Here is a 22,736-nt window from a genome sequence, read left to right as displayed (position 1 = left end):
AGAGGCTGTGTTTGCAATGCTCATGATAAATAGCCTAGATGATTCTTACGATGGAGTAGCTGCCCAGATCTCTACAATGCCTTCTGACCGGCTAACGGAAGACTATGTGTCTAGCGTGCTCCTGAATGAGTGGGATCGCAGACAGGCTGTTAGAGAAAGCCGGGGAAATGGTGCTGTTAAAAATGTGCTTGAAAATGTGCCTAAGTCTCCAGCAGGGGAAAGTGAAAGTGAAACTGCTGCTGTTAAAGCACTAAAGGAGAAGCGGTGCTTTTCGTGTGGAGCACAAGGCCATTTGAGTTTTCAGTGCAGCAAGAAAACTTCAAAGAAGAAGGGAAACTTCAGAGGCAGAGGGGGAGGAGGACGAAACCCCCAAGCACCTGCTACTTCAAAGGCTTTGATCTCTCGCTGCTGCAATCAACGTGGGCGGAGTTTCTTCGTGGTCGACTCTGGCTGCACGAACCACGTAGCCAAAGATAAGGATCTCTTTGTTCATCTTGAGAAGCAAGAGCAAGAAATTAATCAAGCAGATGGGACTGTTCTCACGAGTGTGGCTAAGGGAACTGTGTTCTTAAAGAGCCTGAATGCAACAATTAAGAATGTCCTGTATGCGCCTGATATTCAGGACAATTTGTTGAGTGTTTCCCAGCTTGAGCGTCAAGGGTTTAAGGTGGTGTTTGCTAAATCTCGCTGTGAAATTCGTCGAGATGGCAAGCTCATTCTATATGCAAAATGTGTTAATGGTTTGTACCAATTGCCTTTTGTTTCAGGTATAGGTACTGCAGAAGCAACTAAGAAAGAGTGCTGCAATTTATCTGTTAATAAGAATGAGAAGTTGCATGACCAATGTATTCATTTTTACCACCGTGTTTATGCTCATTTGAATTTCCAGGCTGTGGCAAAAATGCCTGATATGGTTCAGGGTATGAAGTTGAAAGAATGTCCCTACCACATGAAATGTGTTTCTTGTGTGGAGAGTAAGGCAAGGCAAGCTCCCAAAGGTACAGAGTCTGGGAGAGAGGCCAAGAAACCATATGAAGTCATTCATGCAGACTTAGTGGGGCCTCTAGCGCTCTCTAGAGGCAATTCAAGGTTTTTCATGGTTTTGATAGACTCCTATTCAAGATATGTATGGGTCTATATGCTGCAGAAAAAGTCTGAAGCCTTTACCAAGTTTCGCCAGTTTTGTAAATGGCTCAGAAATGCACATAATGAGAACGTACGCTGTCTTTTCAGTGACAGGGGAGGTGAGTTTTGTTCAGAGGAGTTTGAGAGTTTTCTTTCTGAACAGGGCATTGAGCATAGGACGGCCACGCCCAGATCACCCTGGCAGAATGGTTTATGTGAGAGAGTAAACCAGACCTTGCAGCAAGGAATCAGGACACTGTTACACGATTCGGGGCTGCCCAATCCCTATTGGGCCGAAGCTCTTTCGTTTTTCTGTCACGTGTATAACAGGAGGTACCAGTCCGCAGTAAATTGCACCCCATATGAGATGCTTCACGGAAGGAAGCCATGTGTAAAGCATTTTAAAATTTTTGGATCAGAGGTTTGGGTGCACACCTCGCAGGGTGACAAACTGAGCAAGCGTGGAGAACATGGTATTTTCCTAGGATATGAGAAAGGGTCTTATCGTGTCCTGATCACAGACACAAAAACCATCCTCTGCTACCAGGCAGAAAGTGTGCTGAGAGTAATAGACAAAACACTTTGTTTATTTCCTTACCTGACCTAAAATGGTTTATGTGTAATATGTTTAAAGGATCAGGATTGAAGGAGCAAGTGTGTTTGAGTACGAAAGTGGTTTGTTTAAATCTGCCTAAATAAGAAATGTTAATTTGCATGTGAGAAAGCAAAACGTGTATGAAGATTTTTCTAGAAGCTGCTTATTCATTTGAGTATTCACAATGTGTATTTTGTGTAAACTGCAGATTGAGGTTTATGTTTTAACTCCTTCCTAATGGACACAGAGTGGTTATAGTGATTGTTTAATGGTATTGTTAAAGTGTCTTAGATAAAGGGGGAGAGAGGTACCTGCAGATATGTTAACCAAGGTTGTAAGCAGAGTACAACTTTTTGGAGTGTGTGTGTAAATTGCAGTTATGTTAAAGATTCTTGGAATGGTCGGATGAAATGGGGGAGGATGAGGAGATTTCACCCCTCCCATACTCAAGAATCACCTCATCAGTCTCCTGACTCTGAGGAGAGGAGGAGGCGTGTTCTTATATCTTCATGTTCCACTCCGTGTGAGAGACACTCAGTGTGAGAGAGAGACTCTGAGAGAGAGAGTCAGCCAGTGAGTGAGTGAGTCAGCAATTCAGTGTGTAGAAAAGACTGAGAATCTCCATTTGTATATAGTGTATAGAACAGTAGCTGTTAGAGAATAAAGAAGATATTCTTCAGCACTGTCATCCGAGTATTTATGCTCTGCTGCACAACGACTGTTTTCTTGTTGGAGTGATTTGCGGTGCTCACAGCTCTGAGTTGTGAGTCCACGGCACTTGGACCTGTTCCGCAGAGGAAGGTGGTCTCTGGAAGTGCCATCCAGCTCGCCTAGCCCAGTCGGGGCTGAGTGGATGAGTCCAGTTGGTAACACTGGCTCAAGGGCGATGCTGACACTCATATTGGAACTCGGAGTTTATCAACATTTGGCAGAACCTTCTTCATTGTATTTATTTTTGTCTAATAAGATTTTATTTTGTCTAATAATATACCGCTTCATTGCATTAAAATATTTGCATCAATATTTGCAAGAAATACTAAAACTATTGGTAAATACAGTTTAAAACAATAGACAAAAACAATTAAAACATTTTATGGAAATGAAGATTAAGAGAAAAAAAAGATTTAAACATTGACATCTCTGTGTTTGGTTAGGCTTGCCTAAACATAAATCTTTTTAGCGGGCACCAAAAATCAGATTCCATGGGCCTCTGATCCTGCAGCCAAGCTGTTCTTATGTCCTGTAAAGGCTTAACTAACCCTAAGGCCAGTTCAAGCAGTTCAGTCCTAAGGTGTCTGGAAGAGCTTACTTCCTAAGAATGACGTTTACGATTGATGCTTTAAGATACTCCCAGTTTTTTCTCTGCATAATTTTCAGCATAAATAAAATAGAATTCTATAATAGTTCAAAGAATCATAGGATCGTAGAGTCGGAAGGGAACCCAGGGCTCATCTAGTCCAACCCCCTGCAGTGCCGGAATCTCAGCTAAAGCATCCATGACAGTTGACCACCCAGGCTCTGCTTAAAAACCTCCAAGGAAGGAGATTCCACCACTTCCCAAGGGAGCCCTTTCCGCCGTTGAGCAGCTCTTACCATTAATATGAATGGAGGGCAGGGACAGAGGGAGTGGACCCAAAGATTTCTGTTTCCTGGAACAGACACGTCTAGTCTCCATGCAGCTGAAGCCACCATTCCATGTTGCAGGGGCCCAAGGGGCACGCGATAATGTCCGCACAGAACGGGGATGGGCCAGTCTTGGCCTGCCAGGGGGTAGGATTTGCCCCATGAGCAGAAGTAAAATCCTGCTCAGTTTGGCAGGACTTCATGTTCCGGATTCAGGAGGGGATTTGCGTCAGAATGTGGCTAAAACGAAGGGCTTCCCCTGGAGATGAGAAAGAAGCAGTTTGCCAGCTTCTCAAGGTGCCGAGTGCAAGGCAGGCAGCGTCCCTTGTGCTGCAGTTCCCAAGAGGCTGCGCCCCTGCTGGGTGCTTGGAAACCCCCTCAAGGGCTTTTGGAAGGTGGGTGAGATTGACGGGTGGGCTATGCCATGATGTAAGCTTCACCCTCCTGCCCCCTTTGGCCCACGGGGACAATCCTGATCAGGATCTGGCCCTGAAGCCAAAGAGATTCCCCACCTGTGACACAGAATAATGGAGGTGGAAGGAGCCTTGCCAAAGGTGTCAGCCCGAGTGTGTCCAGAGCCCTCTGGGGCCTTCGTTTGCCTTGTCAGGCTTGCAAGGAAGAAACCCAGGGGGTCAGCTGAGACCAAGCCAGCGCTGCAGTGGGCAGGTCTGCTTTTCTTGCAGTGGGATCAGGCCTGGCCTTGCCTTGCAGGCTTCCTCTTGGGCTCCTGGGAATTCTGCTTCTCCCCCTTTTAAAAATGGGGATTGGGTCCCTCCTGAGCCCCTGCACCTATCCATGGAAAATGCCCCATAAATGTCACCAAGGGGCGCCTCTCGTTTCCTGATCATTTCTTGCAATTGCTTAGCTCAGAAAATCCCAAACTAATGAGATGGCCACTTCAAAGGTGCCACGGACAGCCCTGGAAATGTTCTCGGAAATGTTCTCTGAAATGTTCTCCAAAATGGTCAAAGGCCTGGAAACGATGCCTTATGAGGAACGGCTAAGGGAGCTGGGCATGTTTAGCCTGGAGAAGAGGAGGTTAAGAGGAGGTTAAGGGGGGATATGATAGCCATGTTCAAATATATAAAAGGGTGTCACCTAGAGGAGGGAGAAAGGTTGTTTTCTGCTGCTCCAGAGAAGCGGACACGGAGCAATGGATCCAAACTACGGAGCAATGGATCCAAACTACAAGAAAGAAGATTCCACCTAAACATTAGGAAGAACTTCCTGACAGTAAGAGCTGTTTGACAGTGGAATTTGCTGCCAAGGAGTGTGGTGGAGTCTCCTTCTTTGGAGGTCTTTAAGCAGAGGCTTGACAACCATATGTCAGGAGTGCTCTGATGGTGTTTCCTGCTTGGCAGGGGGTTGGACTCGATGGCCCTTGTGGTCTCTTCCAACTCTATGATTCTATGATTCTATTTAAAAACAATGTTGAAGGTATAGGTGTATCGTGATTGACCCCACTTAACATCTTGAGGAAATGGGAGGGGAGTGAGCTTCATTTATAAAATGAGGGAGAAAGCAATTTATGCTGAAGAAGCAATGAGACAAAGCAACTTCCCTCCAAGCAAAAGCTCCATATCCAGACCAGCTGGTGGGGTTTGTGGTTTGGTTTGTTATTTGCATAGGCCAACCACAAACCATTGTTTGAGTGCATAAAAAGAACTATATCACCTTGGGACATGGCACTGTAGAAGATTCTTCTTCTTCTTCTTCTTCTTCTTCTTCTTCTTCTTCTTCTTCTTCTTCATGTTGAATAGTTCTAGAGGCAGGACTCCAGAGTAGCACTGTTACAATAATTCTACTTCCCAGAGGGAGCAATTTCCCTTCTCCTCCCCCTGCACACCTTTCTGGGGCTTCTCCCACCCCCCAGCTGATTTGTGGGGAAGGAGATGGGGAGAAAGCCCCAGTTGTGCAAGTAAGACTTGGTTTTTAGACCAGCTGTGTTAGCTGAATCCAGCCCAGAAAAGCAGGATTTCTGTTGAGAGAGGCTTCTGTAATGCAAGACATTCTATACCCAAACTCAATTCAGCTGTAAGCCAAAGGCTCCTGAGATGAAAGCGGAAGCCTAAATCAGAAGTGAGAGCAACCTGGTGTCCTCTGGGACAGCCTCTCCTCCATTGCTGAGCTCCCTCAGGCTACACAAAGACCAACAGAACTCTGCGCATGGCCAGGAGCAACCATTGCCAATTCCCATCCTGTCTTGGGGTGCCTGACGTAGCTTCCCTCCATGGTTTTGTTGTGGGAAATCAAAATGGCTGTCTGCTGACCCTGCTGGCTGGAATGGAGGAGACAGGGCTGGGGTCCTCAGCACCCGTGGGCCCTGCCAGGGGTCTGGGGTCTCAGTGGGTGCCGGGTGATGCCACCTGCCAAGTGAAAACACCAGATTAATGCTTCAGATACTGGAATTGAAGAGCAGATTTAAAAGTCACAAGCATTAACGTATATAAGAACATCGCACAGTTATGTGGTCTGAATGAGAGCAGAATAATCTATATTTCCATTTAAACCTGTTGTGACTGAAGTAACAGAGGTCAAAATTTATCCATGGCACCTCTTTCCACAGCAATAAATGGGATGTATTGAATCTGCCTTCCAATAAAGTCAGTTGATTCGACTCCCGGAACCATTCAAAAACCAAGACGCAGCTTCCTGCACTCCATCAGAAGCCACGTTGGAAGTTTGGCTTCCAAAGAACGTTTGCAAACCGGAACACTTACTTCTGGGTTTGAGGTGTTTGGGAGCCAAGCCGTTTGACATCCAAGGAACCACTGTATAAGGATCATGTGTTCACTGATGCAGGGTTTATTAGGTGGACATGGACTGGCTAATGAAAACCAGCTCTTCTTTTATTAGCAATCGACTGAAGGTTTTATTAAAGTATTTATAATACGTACTTTCCATAAAAGTGTAACAAGATAGTATGCAACCTAGAAAGTTAAAATAAAATTAGAAAAAATCCTTAGATAGTGTTTGCTGATGTTTTATGTACATTTTATCTATCTATCTATCTATCTATCATCTATCTATCTATTTATTTATTTAAATGTTATTGTTGTTGTTTTGAAGATTTGGTGGTAGCCCCCTGGGGTGGGCAGGAGGGTGCAGAGACCCGCCATCTTTGACAAGGGCAGCCTGACTTCTGCTGAGAAGGGGGCCATTTTGAAGTGGGGCAAACCCCCCTTGCGGCTTCTCTTTCCCTCCCAGGCTATGAGGAAACTTCTTTTTCCAAAGGCCCTTCCATGACTTTCCTCCTTTTATGGAAAAGGTCCTTGATATGGAGAAGCTGGGGGGAGAGAGATGGAGGGGAAGAGGAGACCTTCTCTCTTGAAAGGGCCCCCAATGTGTGGGTCTCCCCCTTCCATGTTGCCCCTTTCCTCTTTCTATGGGGGGGCAGCTGAGGCATCTCTCCAAAAGGGGCAAGATCCTGAGGAGCAGAGCTGGGGGGGGGGGGAGACGGAGAATCCACTAGGAATGGGGGGGGGAGAGAGAGAAAGTGTGGGGCGATGAGAGGGGGGGCAATTAAAGGGGGGCTTCATAGGCTCAGGATTGTAGTGTTTCCCTCAGTGAGCCTTCAAAAAGATGCAATGCTGGTTGATTTTTCTCCCCTCTGCCTGCTGCCTCTTCCCTGAGTCTGAGGGAAATAAATCCTTTTTCCTGGGCTCTTTTGCTGATGGGGGAGGGGCTGCTCTGACCCCCCCTGACCTCCTGGGCCTCTTCTGGTCCTTCCAGGGATCCACACCCTTCAGTTCATGTCTGGCTGTGAGCTGAGTTCAGACGGGCGCAAAGGAGGGTATGAGCAATACAGCTATGACGGGAGGGACTTCATCGCCTTCGACAAGGAGACCCTCACCTGGACGGCAACTCAGACGGAGGCCCAAGTGAGCAAGAGGAAGTTGGATCCTGACTTGGCCTGGAACCAGGGCAGGAAGCGCTACCTGGAGGAGACTTGCATTGAGTGGCTGCAGAGATACCTGGACTATGGGAAGGAGACTCTGCTGAGGACAGGTGAGGGGGGGGCAGTGGGGAGGGGGTCAGTGGGGCAGTTTCCCTTCAAGCTCCCCTCCCCCCCTTAACAGTCTTCCTTTCTGGACCAAACACCAAACACTTTTCTTGGTGGTGGTGGCAGAAATAAGTTTGGGCCTCTGGGAGGAAAAGGGGGTCACTTCAGAGTATGGTGTGTGTGTGTGTGTGTGCTTAAAAACAGCCCCCCCATGCCCCTTTTGCTAAGGTGAGGGGTGGCAAACGACAAATGGGGGGAGGGGGCAGAAAGTAACAGCAGGGAAGGGGCCAGGAAAGCAAAATGCGTTTTAAATTCAGTAAAAAAAGAAAATTGAAATGGACAGATTTGAGGCGGGATACAGAAAAACATTCTGCCTTTACACTTGGGTAGGGGAAAGTGGGGCTGATTGATGCAGAAAAATTCAATCTCATATTTTATGTACCAAAATGAGTCAAATAATTAAAAAAATGCTTTATGCATGGCATAACTAATCAATAGTATAATAGCAATCAAAAGAACCATTAAAGTTTTGACTTGAGCAAAAAATGGGTTTTGTTTCATTCTGCCCCACCTACGGGGCACTTTGATACAGTGGATGGGGCACTTTGATACAAAGCGCAAATTGTATGAGAATGGTAATTATTTACACAAATTTAATGAAAAAGAACAATTTTTATTGTGAGAGCTCATAATCAGCCCTATAATTTGTTACTTAAAAATCTAAATGACGTATCAAAGTGTTTCACACATATCATAGACTTTATGGCAGGTTTTCGTAACAAAACTTCAAAACTTATACTAATCTTTCCTCAAACACATATCCATTAAAAAAAAAAAAGCTTTGGAAAAACTTTTAAAAGTATAAGAACTCACACTTGATCTTAGCCAAAAGGCCGAGAAGCCGGGTTGAGCGCGCCTGGCAATGGCAGATTTCCTCCGTCTCAGAGGGGACTGCTCTCCGAAGAGAAGGGTCTGACTGCCTACGGCGAGGCGGAGACCCGCAAAAAACCACGGTAGGAGGAAGACCGTGGACCTGGGATCCGGCTTGTACCATCAGCGCCTCCCCTACTCGCGGGGAGACCCGGTTTCGGGGCTCCGGAGCGACGTGGGGTGAGCGGTGCGGCACTTTGGATCGATCGCTGTTTTCGGGGAGTGAAGCCGCACAGCTGCTGTCAGGGAAGCGCCAACTTTTCCTGTGGACATTCGGATTAAAGAAACTTTTGTAAGTAAACGGAAATTGGATTATAAATTATTGAAATTCGGTATTGGATGGAAGGTTAAAACAGGAAGCCCACCTCCCACTCTGTAGAAAGATCAAGGCAAAAGCGAAAGGACTGGAGCCTTTAAAAAGTACTTTGCAAAGAAACAAATCTGCCATCTAAGCTTTCTAAACCCCCCCTCGGAAGCAGGGGAAGAGGGGGAGACTCTTTTAACTGTTTATGGCCCTGCAGAGCAGTGGATTTTGAATCTATTTTCTACCGTCTCGAGCCCGGGACCGGGCTGCCAAAAGGAGGGAAAGAACTTTTATAACTAGAAATAATCACCAAAAAGAAGAGATCAAGGGAGAACTGAATCTTTTTGTCTTTTATTTGTTGGAAAGGAAAAATGGAGTTGAGCTATAATTGTTACTGAAAGGTGGATAAAAAATAACCGAAGGAATTGTATCAGGCTGTTATGGAAAGTTACAGAAACACATATCGGACTGTCACATTGTTATATTTTTGGATGGAAAATTCCCACACAGGCTGAAATTTTGCAGAGGAATACAAGCATTTGACCTTGACAGTAAGATAACATTGAAAGACCAGGCTTGGGAACATGGAAGAAAAAATAACAGCTCTGTTTGAACAATTTAAAAAAAACCTGTCTATTTTGGAATTTGGCATTTCGGATTTGAAGGAAAATGTACACAGCCTGGCTCAACAAGGAGAAAAACTAGCAAACTCGGCTCAAGGATTGAAATCAACTCAACAAGGATGGATACATGAGAAGAATATGAATCAAACAGAATAGGTGCTGTCCTCGCAAGAGGAACCGTCAGTGGAAAATATAGTAATAGAGCCTCAGATTGATGGACAAAAAATGGACTATGAGAGTAAAGAGCCCAAAGGACAGATTTGGAAAAGTAGTGCCATATATGGATTGAGTGATACAGGTCTGACAAGATACATTTTGGAAACTGGCACTTTGAGAAAAATTGAAGAAGGGAAAATTAGCAACTTAAAGGAGTGTGTGGAGCAAGTCTTGGACAATTTTTTGGTTCACAAGAGGAATTATAGAGTTAGGGCAAGCTTGCTCAAGAAGGACAAAGGAAATGTGGAGGGGAATGTGCATTTGGACATAACTTCAGGCTCGAAAAAGACTCTGCTGACAGGCCAGGAATATGGTTTAATGGCCTCGGACATAAGACAACCTGGCTGACTGATTGAACTTATGGATTGGAAAGACCTTAAAAAGCTGTAAAAAAGACTGGCAGTACCTGAAACCGGGGGGAAGAGATGGTGGGACAAATTTGGAAACTTTTAAGTAAAATTTGATATAATATGGTTTTAATAAGCATTTTTGGGAGATGATGGAAGGAATTTATTTTGGTTCCAGGGAGTAAGATAAGGAAGATGAAACATTAGGATATAAGGGCATGCTATTATAGGGTTTAAGATTAGAAGACCTAAAGTAAACTTTCTTTTTCTATTATTGTTTTTCTTTTTTACAAGGGGTAAAGGTAGATAAGTGAAAAAGCACTAAAAGTTGGATGGAATTTGCCGATTAGATTAAAAATTGGAATACAAAGAGGGAGGTGGGAGGAAGCCAAAGAAACAGGTTAAAAAAGAAGGAATTTGAAACCTTGAGTTGTTTGGGTTCCCCCCCCCTTTTTTGAGTTTTGTTTTTTGAGATTTTTTGTGTGGGGGGATGGGGAAGAGGGTTTTTTTTTTCTTCGTTTGGGCTTTCTTTTGTTTTTATTTCTTTTTTTCCTCTATTCTCTTCTTTTTTATGTGTTTTTTGTGGATATGTTGTGTTGTGTTATTGGAAAACTCAATAAATATTTTTTTTAAAAAATAAAAAGTATAAGAACTCACATTATGTAGTCCAAAAATAGTAATTTAAACAAAATGCTTATAAAAAATAAGATATTTCCTTAACATTTAGCTTCTATTGCACATTAGATCCACGGAAGTCAAAAGAAAAAGTATAAAGAGATGATGTTTGAGATGTGCCCTTTGAGAAATTTGGTTTTGGCAACTGCAAAACAGCATCCTTGAAATCAATGCTTGCCTTATCTTCTACAATGGGGAAGACAAACATACAAGATGCTGGATATTTCCTGAGATAAGACACTTGATAATCGGTCATAGTATATTTAGAAATTACTTTGGCCACATAGTCAACAACAGTTTGTTTGTTTTTCACATTTCACGAGTAGGAAATCAGTTTAGAGATTTCATGCAAACTTGTATATTGGGGCACTATTCTACACTAGCCGGGCCCCGTGTATTAGTGTATCAAAGCGCCCCACCGGACATTTTCAGAAAACTAACAGTTATTAATAAAACCGCTGAACTTATTTTAAAATCATGTGTAATCCTGATTACTGAGTGGGATAATTTACCTTTGGTATTTTATAATCTTAACTAAACGACGAAAAACAACATTGGAACACTTTTACTACTACTACTACTACTACTAATAATAATAATAATTTTTTTTTATATCCTGCCCTCCCCAGCCGAAGCCGGGCTCAGGGCAGCTAACAACAATAAAATAGTACTTCACATAATTTTTTAGTTGGCCGTGCTAAAAACACACCTCTCGTCAAATGCCAGTGGAGAACTGGCGGGCCGCGTGGTCGCAACTGTCATACTCACACATGTATAGACACGTTTTAGTGATGTCACGACACGAATAACGTTTGTCGATATTGAAATATTGTTGGTGTATCAATGTGCCCCGTCTCCCCCCTGCATACCTATGGGGAAAGTCTTTAAAACTAAATTAAATAACCTTTTTTTAAAATAGAAAATGTGTGGGGAGCCCATGAAATACGGATGCAGCCCCCTCACTAAGTCTGTAGGTTAGCCACTCGTGGCCTAGAAGCAGAAAACCTGCACATAGTGAGAGAGTATGGGAATTCCCTCTTCTCCTTTCTTATATTTTTTATTTGTGAGCAATTTTACTTTTTCCCATGGGGAACATTCAATCCCGTGCCTTGAGATGGTACAGTCCACTCTTCTGCCTTCAGGAATCTGGCACAGGTGCCAATCAAATGATCAAGTGTTTAGACTGGCTTTCTTCCTGTCTCTATTAGCTTTGCTAATATGAATATTACCATATTTTTCGCTCCATAGGGCGCACCGGACCATAGGGCGCACCTAGTTTTTAGGGGGGGGGGGAATCAAGAAAAAAAATCTTATTTCCCCCCCAGCCACAAAGAGGCTGCCGAAGGGGTTGCGCGCGGCTATGTCACAAGCCAAGGCATCCCGCTGGCTGTTTTGGATTCCTCTTTAGCCCCACGCAATATCTCCCTGCGGGAGAGGCTGCGCAGAGCTAAAGGAGCCATAGCCCCGTGCAGCCTCTCCCTGCCGGAGGGGCTGCGCGCGGCTATCCCTGAAGCCTGGAGAGCTAGAGGGGTTGGTGCGCACCGACGCCTCTCGCTCTCCAGGCTTCAGCGAAAGCAACGCGAAGCCTTTGGAGCACGGAGGGAGCGCTCCCTCTGCGCTTCGGAGGCTGAGCGTTGCTATCGCTGAAGCCAAGGAGCCTGAATTCGCTCCATAAGACGCACACACATTTCCCCTCAATTTTTGGAGGGGAAAAAGTACGTCCTATAGAGCGAAAAATACGGTAAATTCAAAATGTAACAATTCCAGCACCCTTCCTTTTTGAGGAATGACACATACATATTAGCCGTGCTTAGAGAGATCTGAGCAAATTCATCTATGGGGCCTGGTGATAATTCACCCCAGAGACACTGAGCATATTTGTTGAGGTTGAGGATTTCACCTCAAAAGCCACATTGAAGCGTTTTCAAGGGTGACAATGTGCAAAGGAGGCTGGGAATCATCCTCTTTGGGACGGAGGTTCTGCTGAGGTCAGGTGGGTGGGGTGGGGAGGTCTTGTTTTGGGTTTCTATGGGGAAAGGGCTTGACCTTCCTTCCTTCCTGCTCCCCCCAGCAGAGTCACATCCCCTCCTAGACCCAGGTTAACCAGTCCAGGCACTGCAGAGTGGGTGGGATCCTGGAACAGCCCCTTCAGACAACAGCTATCCAGGGAGCCAGTTTTTGAACAAGGGTTACATTCTGCAAATCATGCCTAAAGACAAAATGGTGTATAGTCAAAACACATTGGATTCAAGGGCGATTGGGTTGCCAAAGTCTCCCTGTACGCCCACCCCCTTCCCACCATCTTTTTGTTTTTTAGAATATTTTTGGCAAGTGCGTAAAGCTGAATGTGCACAAGTTAAATGTGTGCAAGTTGCTGGCTTACTGGGCCTCCTGGTCTGCCCTTTCCACTCCAGGGGAGGCTGCCGGGGAGAAGGGAGATGGGCCCTTTCCAACCTCAAGGGACCCTTTCAGGGCAGGCGGGAGAACTAGAAAGGAGCTCTGTCTTTCCCAGGGCTGTTGGCTTTGCTCACTAACTATTGGGCTGAAAAGTCCTGGAGAACAGAGAGCAGCGAGTCCAGCATTTCTTCCCCCTCAAGAGAGGAACCAGGATCAGCCTGAGCTGCCCTCAGTTCGTGACTTGCAACTTGGAAGGATCTGAATGAATCCCGCCATTGGGGACCTGGTGGAATTTGCCTCCTCAGCCTAGAGGCGGCTTCCTGGGGCTAGTTGTGTTAAAGCTTTTTAAGATGATAAATTAATTTGTGCCTAGTCCTCCCTCCCAAAGGAGTCTGCTTGGCAAACAAAGGATAAAACATCTAAAAACTGTTCCACCATAGACACTGACTGGGGAAGATGCCAAGGCAGGTTGAGGAATCCCATTTATTCGCAGTTCTTTTTAATTTCTGCAGATGTGAGGAGATTCTGACTAGGTTGCCCCTTGGGTCCCTGCTCCTCTGCTCTTAAAAAATACAGGATTCCTCCAGGCTCCCGTTGTGGATGTCTCTCTGTTGACCCAAATGCGGCCCTTTTTGCAGAGGCTCCGGTGGTGAAGGTGACCAGGAAGGCAGACTATGACGGCCTGGAGACCCTCGTTTGCCAAGTCCACGGCTTCTACCCCAAGGAGATTTTGGCCAACTGGGTGAAGGACGGGGAGGTCTGGCAGGAGGGCACCCTCCGAGGATTGGTCGCCCCCAACTCGGACGGGACCTACTATCTCTTCCTCAGCGTCCAGATCGACCCCGAGGAGAGGGAGCGCTTCCGGTGCCGCGTGGAGCATGACAGCCTGGAGAAGCCTCTGGACGTGGCCTGGGAGAAGGAGCCTGGTGAGAGACAGACAGACAGACAGGAGGGGAAGGGGTGGGCTCTGGGAGGGGGGTTTCCACCCAACTCCTCCCTTCAGCAGCAGCACAGCTCAGATGGGGAACCCCAGCTGGATCCTGTCTATGTCTCTGGAGCAGCGGTTCTCAACCTGTGGGTCCCCAGATGATGTTGGACTACAACTCCCATCATCCCTGAGCTCTGGCCTTGCTAGCTAGGGGTGATGGGAGTTATAGTTCAACAACATCTGTGGATCCACAGGTTGAGAAAGGCTGCTCTGGAGGGAAGCAACTGAATCAGAATCTGTAGATTTCAGCAGAGATGCAGCCTTTTCTGGCAAGTGTCTCATAGGCCTTGAACTCAAATTGCATGTTGTAGGTAAAAACTAGCCGTCACCTTTTTGCCTTTAAGCCCAAGCAGTTGTGATGTCACAGAATGTTGGCAGATGTGTTATTTCTTCAAAATCAAATTATCTCCTCCACATGGCTGATTTACTCACACACACTCCCTGTGACTGAAAAAGGGGCAGTGAACTTAAAAGAGGGAGCCCAGGACTGACTGTACTTCACAGTGAAAAAGATTCTCACTCGCTCCTCCTCACACTCAGGCCCAGCTAGAAAAACTGATACTCATCTCCACTCAGCCCAGACACCCGCACACCACTGGGAAGAGCAAGCAGGAATTTTAATAACAACGCTCATCTCTCACACACCACCAGGGAAGCTGCGCCTGCAGGAACCAAAGCAGAATGTCTAAGAGCAAGACTTCCTTTTCCCCAGCAGGAGCACATGAAGGCACATCCCCACCCCCACCCCAGACTCCCCTTCTCACAGGCAGGCAAGCGAGAATTACGGAAGCGGCCCTTGAGCCAAAGACACAGGAAGGGCAGAGGAGACCAGGGCTCACTCACTAGCGCTAACGACTTCAGAGATTCTACACAAACAAAAAAACCTGGACATTTTGCCTCATTGCAAAAATTTGTCTGGACAGACATTTTAAGTCTGAAAAAGAGGACGTGTCCAGGAAAAACCAGACGTATGGCAACCCTACACAAGATGCTTCTTCCTAAGGGTTTGTGTCTTCCCTGAAGGCCTGTAATGCTGGGCTCTGGAGGGTCTCAGAGGGGAGGGAATCCCTTCCTCTCAGGGTCAGGACAGAGAAGGCTGAAGCGCCTGAGCAGGAGGAGACCTGCTTTTAAGTCTGGAGTCTGTAATGAAACAGATGTGCCTGTCAACTGTCTTCCTTAAATGAATTGATTAGTTTGAAGACCTCTAATGCTGGACTCTGGTGGAAAAAATCTCCCTTGTATCGGGGCCACTAGAGAGAGGACCTTGGCCTGTCAGGAGAGAGAGAGGGCCTGCTTTGCACACGTAAAATCCTCCTGGGCTCATAGCTCAGCACCTCCACTCAAATCTCCTGCTTGAGGCCTTGGGGAGCTGCTGCCGCCAGTCTGAATAAAAATGTCTCTTGTCCCTTTTAGTCAACCTGGGGCTCATTGTGGGAGCCATTCTGGGTGTCATGGTGGCCATCCTGCTGGTCTCTGGGATCATCTACTTCATCCTCAGTAAGTTTATCCTGGATGCTTTTGCTGCCTCTCCTGTGTCCTTCTGTCTCGCCCTCTGACTGGGAATGTGCTGGTGGAGCTTGCTGGAAACAGCCCCTTGTATCCCTACAGAGACCCCTCCCCATAAAACACCCTTTGAACATGAACCAAAAGTCATAGTGGTCATTGCTTTGCGCTCACTCTGTGCTCAGGAAATTCACTTCCCACCTGATGTTTTAATCAATCCTAAGCCTTCAGTCCTGTGCACACTTAGCAGGGAGCCTTATTTACAAATCTTTAGGTGCCAGGCAAAAACATTTCTCTCCAATCAGGCCTTTGGCCTTTTAAATGTGTTTGTGGGAGGGGAGTTACTCGTTTGTTTTTGCTTTATTATGTATTTTGTGGTCTCATTTTATATTTTTATGTTGTGAACCACCCTGCTTTCTTCAATAAATGAATAAATAAATATTTATCTGGGAGGATGCTGTATTGAACTGAATGGGACTTTCCTCTGAGTAGACTTGCCTAGAATTACACTGTTAAAGTTCGTGATCTCTTCCGCCCCCCCCCCCCCGGGCAAATTTAGGGGTCTGCTGGGAGTGAAATAATAATCCAAAAATGAATGAGTGAAGGTACTGGATAATGTTTCCTTCCAGCTTCTTAGGATTTGTCCACTGCCTGGTTTCCCCATGTTGATTTTTTTATTTAATTTCCTCAATTTTTTTGACTTGTTTGTAAAATGAGTTCCTTGAAATGCTCACCTTTTGGGCTCACCTTCCTTGGAGGTGTTTGGAAGAGGCAAGAGGAGCATCTGCTGGGAAGGTTTCAGCATCTGAGAACCAAATGGTTGGAATAGGTTTGGGTGGCCTCTGGAGGTCCCTTCCAGCTCTGACCTTCTGCTTTTGTCTTCACAGGGAAACGGAGTGAGATAGCAGCCTACAAAAAAACTGCGAGTGACTCCTCCCTTCTCTCTGTCTGACATATTTCCCCCCACTATGGAGCAGGAACAGGTTACAAACAGACTAAACTAAACCTGGTGGTGGCCTAGTCCTTAAGCCCAAGACCCTGATGGAAAGCTTCAGCCTGTCTGCTCAGCCTGTCTGTGGACAGCAAGGGGTCCCTCAGGGCCAGGAAAAGGCTGCAGAGAGACTGTCGGCTGAGGGAGGGGCTCCAAGAAGGAGCAGGAGGAAGAGCCGAGGGTGCGGGGAGAGAGGGATCTCTGGCTGTTCAATTACTAGAACCTGAAGCTAGCACCACTGCTCTCCCTCCCCCTTCTGCCTTCCTGCCCAGATTGCACCCACCCCCGCTCTAATCCCCTGCTGCCTCCATGCCAGGCTGTGCCCATCTCTCTTTGCCCCCCAGCACCTGCTTCTCCCTCCAGTGCTGTTCTTGAGCCCCCTTGCCTCTGGGCTGCCTGTCCCTGAACTCTTCTTAGGCCCCTCCCCATATTGAGACCAATTTGGGATGGGGTTGGAAGGAGGGAGGAGAAGGGCTGGGGGATGGGATCTCCCTCCCTGGGATCCTGATTCCTGTGTTTCCTTCCTTTTGCAGCAAATGACCAGGGGTCTGACAGCTCCGCCAGGGGTAAGTGGGGGTGCAGGTGGGGGCAAAGTGGGGCTCTTGCACAAGGCTCTGTGGGGAACATCCCCAAATGGGGAAAAGCTTCTCCTGTTACCCACCTTGGGGTTTTCAAGAGTGACATAATCTGGAGTGTCCATTGATGACTCATTCTGTGTGTCCATCTGAGCTCCACAGAGGATCCCCTCCACCTGACAAATGGGTTCTCCCCAGGATCTCAATAAGAGGGAGTCACATTTTGGGTTCTGGAAGAGATTTTTTCCTTCTGGTAGGACTGCTTTGTGTCCTTCTGGTATTCCCCCAAAGTGTGCAGCTTGGCTCACTTGCTTGAGCTGCCCTCTGCAGGTCCATTTTGGTGACACTCCTAGCATCTCTTAGGTCTTGGGAGGCTGGACTAGATGACCTTTGGGTTCCCACTAGCTCTGTAATGCTGATGCCCCCACACCATGATGTTGGCTTAACTTTTAAACACTCCTGTTGTTTATTTCTGCAGTTTCATACCAGCCTGGTGTGTGAGATGAGACCAGAAGGAGCCTGCCCAAGTTTGGCTGCGAATTGCAGAGGCTCAGAGCTCCTGCTGTCCTTCAATGCTGTTTATGATGTTTCTTAATCCTGGCTCTCACTCATCCATTCTGACTCCATCTGTAACTTGAATTTGAGGATAAACATGTTTTTCTGATGGATTTTGGCCAATTTTGCTTTGCAGCCGATTTTCAGAAATGTGTTTGTATTAATCAGAAATATGCCAGATATACACAACTAAAAGCTTTAAAAAGGGATGGGGAGAGCAGTGATTTTGATGGTTTCTCTTGGTTCTTTGTTGCTGTGGTTTCGTCCACAAGCCTTTCCCCAATCTTGTGTCACTCACTTTCCATCCAAATTGAAGGAAAGGCAACATTTGAGAACTGCTTTAGGTGTATCATGCGTGAAATAAGCTAAATTGGGCCTCTTCGGCCGCCCAGTCTTTGGCTAAACGGATTAAATGTCATGGAATGTATAAAAGCAGCCTAATTGCTCTGGATGAGTATTTTCAACCCACCTTCTGCGTGAGGAAGTGAAGGAGCTGGCAGGGAGGAATGGTTGGCAGGGAGGAGGGATGCTTAGGTGCTCAGGAGTTGAAGCTGAAAGAGAGAAGGAACAGAGTGGCTGAAGAGAGAGGCGATTTTCCTACAGGAGATGAGAGGGATTCTTGCTTCAGATTCTGCTGACAGCCAAGGAGGAAGCCAGCAAGGAGAAGAGGCAGATCAGGAGCTTCATGGCCAGAGTTTGATCTGAAATAAGCAGCCCCTTCTTTTGGGCTGCAGGCCTCCAGTTCATGAGACTTGTTGCCTGGTCCCCACAGCCTTCTAGGAGGGGAGACCCACTGGGACTGGGACCACATGAACTCTTTCAAGTAAACTACTTTTGTTGCCTTCAATTTGCCTAATTTTTATCTCACACATTCTTGCTTTTTAACCTGTGGCCCTTGAGGAACTTATTTTTTCTCTCTGTAGTTCCCACCATATGATTTCCACCATCTTCTTTCTCTTTTCATAGACTGGCATTATTTAATGGGACTCCTTCCTAGAAATAAGAATGCAATAACTCTCTTAAACTTCCAGGGGCCGCAGGACTTTGCTGCACCTTGCTTTGAAGACACTGGATGTGATTGTTATTATTACTGTAATATCCGTTTGACTGAAATAAAAACGGGTGCCCCCCCCCCTTTAGTGGTTCTTTTCTTCTTATCACAGGAGTTCCTGAGAATATTCTCAGACTCTGGCAGGGAGGTGCCAATAATTGGTCTCCTGGTGCAAAGTGACTGAAGAACTAGAGTCCAAAGCGAGATGGGGACATAATCTGTGGTTTTGCAGGGGTGGGATTAAATTACATGAGGCCAAGAGGGTCTGAAGTCTGGCCATGCCTGGGGGTGGGGGACCACCTGGATGCTGCCTTTGGCTCCAGGACGGAAGAAAGGAGGGTTGGGCGGAATATAGTAAAAGAAATATTTAGATATCTGATCTGGGGCCGGGTGTGGTTGGGAGGTGACCAAGGCAGAGTTGCCCTGAAAGGCCACGATCCAAGGAGGACGTTCTCCCACTGAGATGAAAAGTAGATCCCCAAAATATTTATTTTAAATTTTTATCCCACTCTTCCAAAGTTGCTCAGGGCAGCAAACATCAAAATGTTAAAACATTACCATTTAAAATGAGCTAATCTTCCTCGCTCCGCCCTGGATATAAACCTTCCCTCACCCCTTTTTCCCTGGTAGGGAGAGGGATGCCATTTTGGGGCCCGCCTCGGGTGTCAAAATGTATTGGGCTGGCCTTGGTGGGTGAGTTATGCTACATCCAATGGGTCTTGGCAGAAAACAAGGTGATACTGGAGCCCTGCAAATCATTTGCACATATACATGTGCAGATAATAGTACGTCTAGGCATCACACGGAGAACTGCACTGATGGCTGCAAAGCACCCCAAATTATTATTTCTGTATTAGTATTATTTTATTGTATAATCGTAGAAGCTTGTAGACTGGGACCTATGTTAACATTTAAGCAGCTCTACCAGGTCTTCCATCGGTAAGTGGGTGCAGGTGGGGGTGGGTGCCCACCTTGAAAGCAGGCCTCCGTGGGGAGGGGATCAATTTTTTAAAAAAAGAATGTATTTTCAAAAACAGGAACAGAGAGAATATTTAACCTTCCCTCTCTCGTTCCTCTGCCCCACTTACAACTTCATACCAAACACAACATGTATACATATACCATATGACTTTCCTTCTACACTTTTCCTGGTTCCTTTGCTTTTCTACTAATCTGCGTAATCCACATCTTTTTAATCATCCAATTTGTTATCTATTAAATACTCTTATCTATTTCAACTATGCTGGGTTTACACGAGACCTGCTAAGCTATGTCTTTCTCTAGACTGGTTCTTGAAATATTCAGTAAGCATTATCCATTCCTCCTTATATTATATCTGTTTTCTCTTATCCTGTTCGTCAGACCAGCCAGTTCAGTACATTCAAACATTTTACACTGCCATTCTTCCTGAGTAGGTACTATCCTTGTTCTCCACCTTTGTGCCAATAAGGTTCTAACTGCGGCAGTGGCGCATGGTAATAAACTCTTTTGTTTTGGGGGGACCTCCGTTGTTACCTCCCCAATCTTTTTTTAATTCATTATATATAGTTTCCCAATATTCCTTAACGATTTTACATGACCACCACATTTGAATAAAAGATCCCTCAATTTTATTACACTTCCAACATAAACCTTTTTCTTTTTTAGACGTTTTTGCCAATCTGGTGGGTGTTAAATACCGCCTGTGGGCCATTTCTATCCTATTTTCTTTTATCTCGCATAACATGCCGTAAAATTAATACTTATTTTCCACAACATTTCCCATAATTCATAATCAATATTGTGACCCACATCTTGTGCCCACATAATGCTTGCTTTCACAAAATCCTCTTAATTTCCCACTTCAACAGCAGTTTGTACATTTTTTATAATACTTTTATATTTTTATCTAATAGGTCATTGGTAAACTGAGACTTTAGTTGTGCAAAGCCATTTTTTCCTATTTCTCTTAAAACAATTCATGGATCTGACCCGATTTCTTAATTCCTCAAGATTTCTCAGTAAGACATAAAGTTTCACTTTAAGTTAACCATTTCTTATCCATATTATCCATATTGATTCTTTTCCTGGTGGTAGCTTTCACTGGGGATATCCAAAGTGGTGTTTTTCTTTCTAATAATTTTTATACTTTCCCCATACTCTAAATAGGTTTTTCTGATTACGTGATTTGTAAAAGTTTTATATATTTCCACTTTTCCATACCATAGGTAGGCATACACCCACTTGCACTGATTCCAAAGCTGTGACATATGTGGGAAGCTTGACCATTTTTTTTGCAACCCGTGACTTGCTTCAACTGGTTCCTTGAAGAAAGAACTCATAACCCACCTACTTTCAGCAGCCAGAAACACCATAACCAGACACTGGAGAGACCTGTCAGGAGCAAGCATGGGCCAATGGTACCAAATAGTATGGGAAACAGCCCTACTAGAAAAATTAACTAATAAACTGGAGCTGACACGGGGACAAACAGAAGACGCCGCCTTTACCCCGGTATGGCTCCCCTTTATCACATACACAGCCCAACAGGACAATGACAATAATCCACCAACAGCATACAAATCAATATGGCTAACCTGATCCAAAACACCCACCCACCTCACTCACACACGAAAACAAAGATCACCACAGCCAATCACAAGCAAACAATCACACCCTAGGCCAACCCCAACCTCTCTCACCACCAGAGGAACACAAGTGAACAACACAAGCAACGCTGACCCCAAACTCTACATACATTAAACATAATAGAAACACCGCCACCCGACCTCACCCCCTTCCATTTTCCCTCTCTCCACCCCCCCTTTCTTTTTTCTTTCTTTTCTTCTCCCTCTAATGCCTCAACAAATGAAACAGATTTGTAAAAATGTTACATGGGGGGGGGGAATACGAGGCATTACACTTACTTCTGTAAAACAAGAAAATCCTTAATAAATAAATAATTTTAAAAAACTGGTTCCTTGAAGGATTTCCTAGAAATCACCTGATTTCCACTTCAGCCAGGGAAGAAAGCAGCCAGCAGGGGGCAGCGGAGGATTGAGAAAGTGAGAAAAGACAAATGGGACTGTGGAGAAATGGGTGAGGGTGTCTTGTGGCAGAGAGAGAGCGTCAGGGCAGGAATCCACCCTGGAAATAAACACAAACACACCCCAGTGTTAATGAAGGATGAGTACTTTCTCAGCGAAATCTGCCTCTGTTCTTCAATTCCTGTGAGAAATGTCAGTCAAGCAGCCTGAGATGCAGTCACTTGAGATTCCTTTGCTAGCTTGGCATGCAAACAAAATTTAGATCATTGGAACTCGCCCAAGACTGCTTGCTGCACCCTCAGTTATTCATCTTATAAGTAAAAATGAAAACAAACATTAAAAATAAAAAGGCCTTGTTCTGGGAACTGCCCTGGGACTTTCCAACCTGACTCAGAGGTTGTGAGGGGGCAGAAGGGGGCAAAGTCTTCTGGGAAACAATCCAGCTTGAAGCGGAGAAACACACCAAGGACGTTTTTATGCCATAATCTATTTGTTAGACTTGATATTCTGTTTCCACACAATACCAAGAAGGAGACAAAAATAATGTCAGGAGAGATGTCCCTGCAGGTCTTGAGAGGTGGAGAAGCCCACAAGGATCCAGTGTGGGGCTGTGGTTTGACTGGGATATGGGAGCCTGGGAGTCCTGGGTTCAAATCCCCCCGCAGCCATGAAGCTCCTTCAGGGACCTTGGGCCTGTCAGGGCCGTTATGTGGAGAACATGAATGCCACCTGGATGGAAATATTCATTTTTTGAAGGCATAATCAGTTAGTGAGGAAGATGCCTTTTGCCTGCCAGAAATGGGACCCAGGAGTCCTGGCTCCTGCCGAGTCTCCTCCCAAAGGGGACCCAGGAGTCCTGGCCACTTGGCCTTGAGGAAGAGGGCTGGGGGGGCTCAGGGTTTTGTCCTGCATGCTGAGGGAGACGGGTCTTTCCAAGGCTGGAGGGGGCGCAGGCCAGGCCAAGAGGGACATCATGGGGGGAAAGAAAGTGTCTTCCCCTGAGTGACATTTCTGCCTGCCGATCTCCCAGTCAGGCAACCTGATCTGTGGGCTGCTGTGGCTTTCGGTTTCTGCCTTGTTTGGCTGCTCTCCCTTGCACCAAAGGCCTCCTCTGCAGGGAGGGAAGCGGGGAGGCTGAGGCAGCCCCACCCGGCCTGCTTGTCGGGGACGGAAGCCATTTTGTGGAGGGCTGGCAGTGAAGCAGAAAGG

The 22,736-nt window shown here is 45.9% G+C and overlaps 2 protein-coding genes and 2 long non-coding RNA genes across 7 annotated transcripts in view; 3 read left to right on the top strand and 1 right to left on the bottom strand.

Annotated features, from left to right (window-relative positions):
* Positions 1 to 13,972, top strand: part of LOC310670714 (major histocompatibility complex class I-related gene protein-like) — a 118,296-nt gene extending 104,324 nt beyond the window's left edge. The window contains exon 5 of the mRNA XM_083426416.1: positions 13,858 to 13,972. Coding sequence (XP_083282542.1) covers positions 13,858 to 13,957 — 100 coding nt within the window. The 3' untranslated portion in view covers positions 13,958 to 13,972. The remainder of the gene's footprint in view (positions 1 to 13,857) is intronic.
* LOC310670666 (major histocompatibility complex class I-related gene protein-like) overlaps positions 1 to 18,297 on the top strand; it is a 63,675-nt gene extending 45,378 nt beyond the window's left edge. The window contains exons 7-8 of one of the 3 annotated variants that reach the window (XM_083426313.1): positions 16,854 to 16,886; positions 17,386 to 18,297. In XM_083426313.1, coding sequence (XP_083282439.1) covers positions 16,854 to 16,886; positions 17,386 to 17,396 — 44 coding nt within the window. In that variant the 3' untranslated portion in view covers positions 17,397 to 18,297. Of the gene's footprint in view, positions 1 to 13,899; positions 13,944 to 16,853; positions 16,887 to 17,373 lie in introns of those variants that run through there. The other 2 variants (XM_083426312.1, XM_083426314.1) reach the window with 2 other exon arrangements.
* Positions 1 to 22,736, bottom strand: part of LOC310671009 — a 71,225-nt gene that overhangs the window by 23,285 nt on the left and 25,204 nt on the right. The window contains exon 2 of one of the 2 annotated variants that reach the window (XR_014507664.1): positions 17,551 to 17,919. The exons of the other annotated variant lie outside the window; for it this stretch is intronic. This is a non-coding gene — a long non-coding RNA (uncharacterized lncRNA). Of the gene's footprint in view, positions 1 to 17,550; positions 17,920 to 22,736 lie in introns of those variants that run through there. 2 annotated transcript variants of the gene reach the window in all.
* LOC310671058 overlaps positions 18,618 to 22,736 on the top strand; it is a 29,658-nt gene continuing 25,539 nt past the window's right edge. Inside the window, exon 1 of the long non-coding RNA XR_014507725.1 lies at positions 18,618 to 18,735. This is a non-coding gene — a long non-coding RNA (uncharacterized lncRNA). The remainder of the gene's footprint in view (positions 18,736 to 22,736) is intronic.

Source organism: Podarcis tiliguerta (assembly GCF_965153285.1).
Source record: "Podarcis tiliguerta genome assembly, chromosome: 2".
Lineage (NCBI taxonomy): Eukaryota > Metazoa > Chordata > Lepidosauria > Squamata > Lacertidae > Podarcis > Podarcis tiliguerta.
This window is presented reverse-complemented; position numbering and strand designations above follow the sequence as displayed.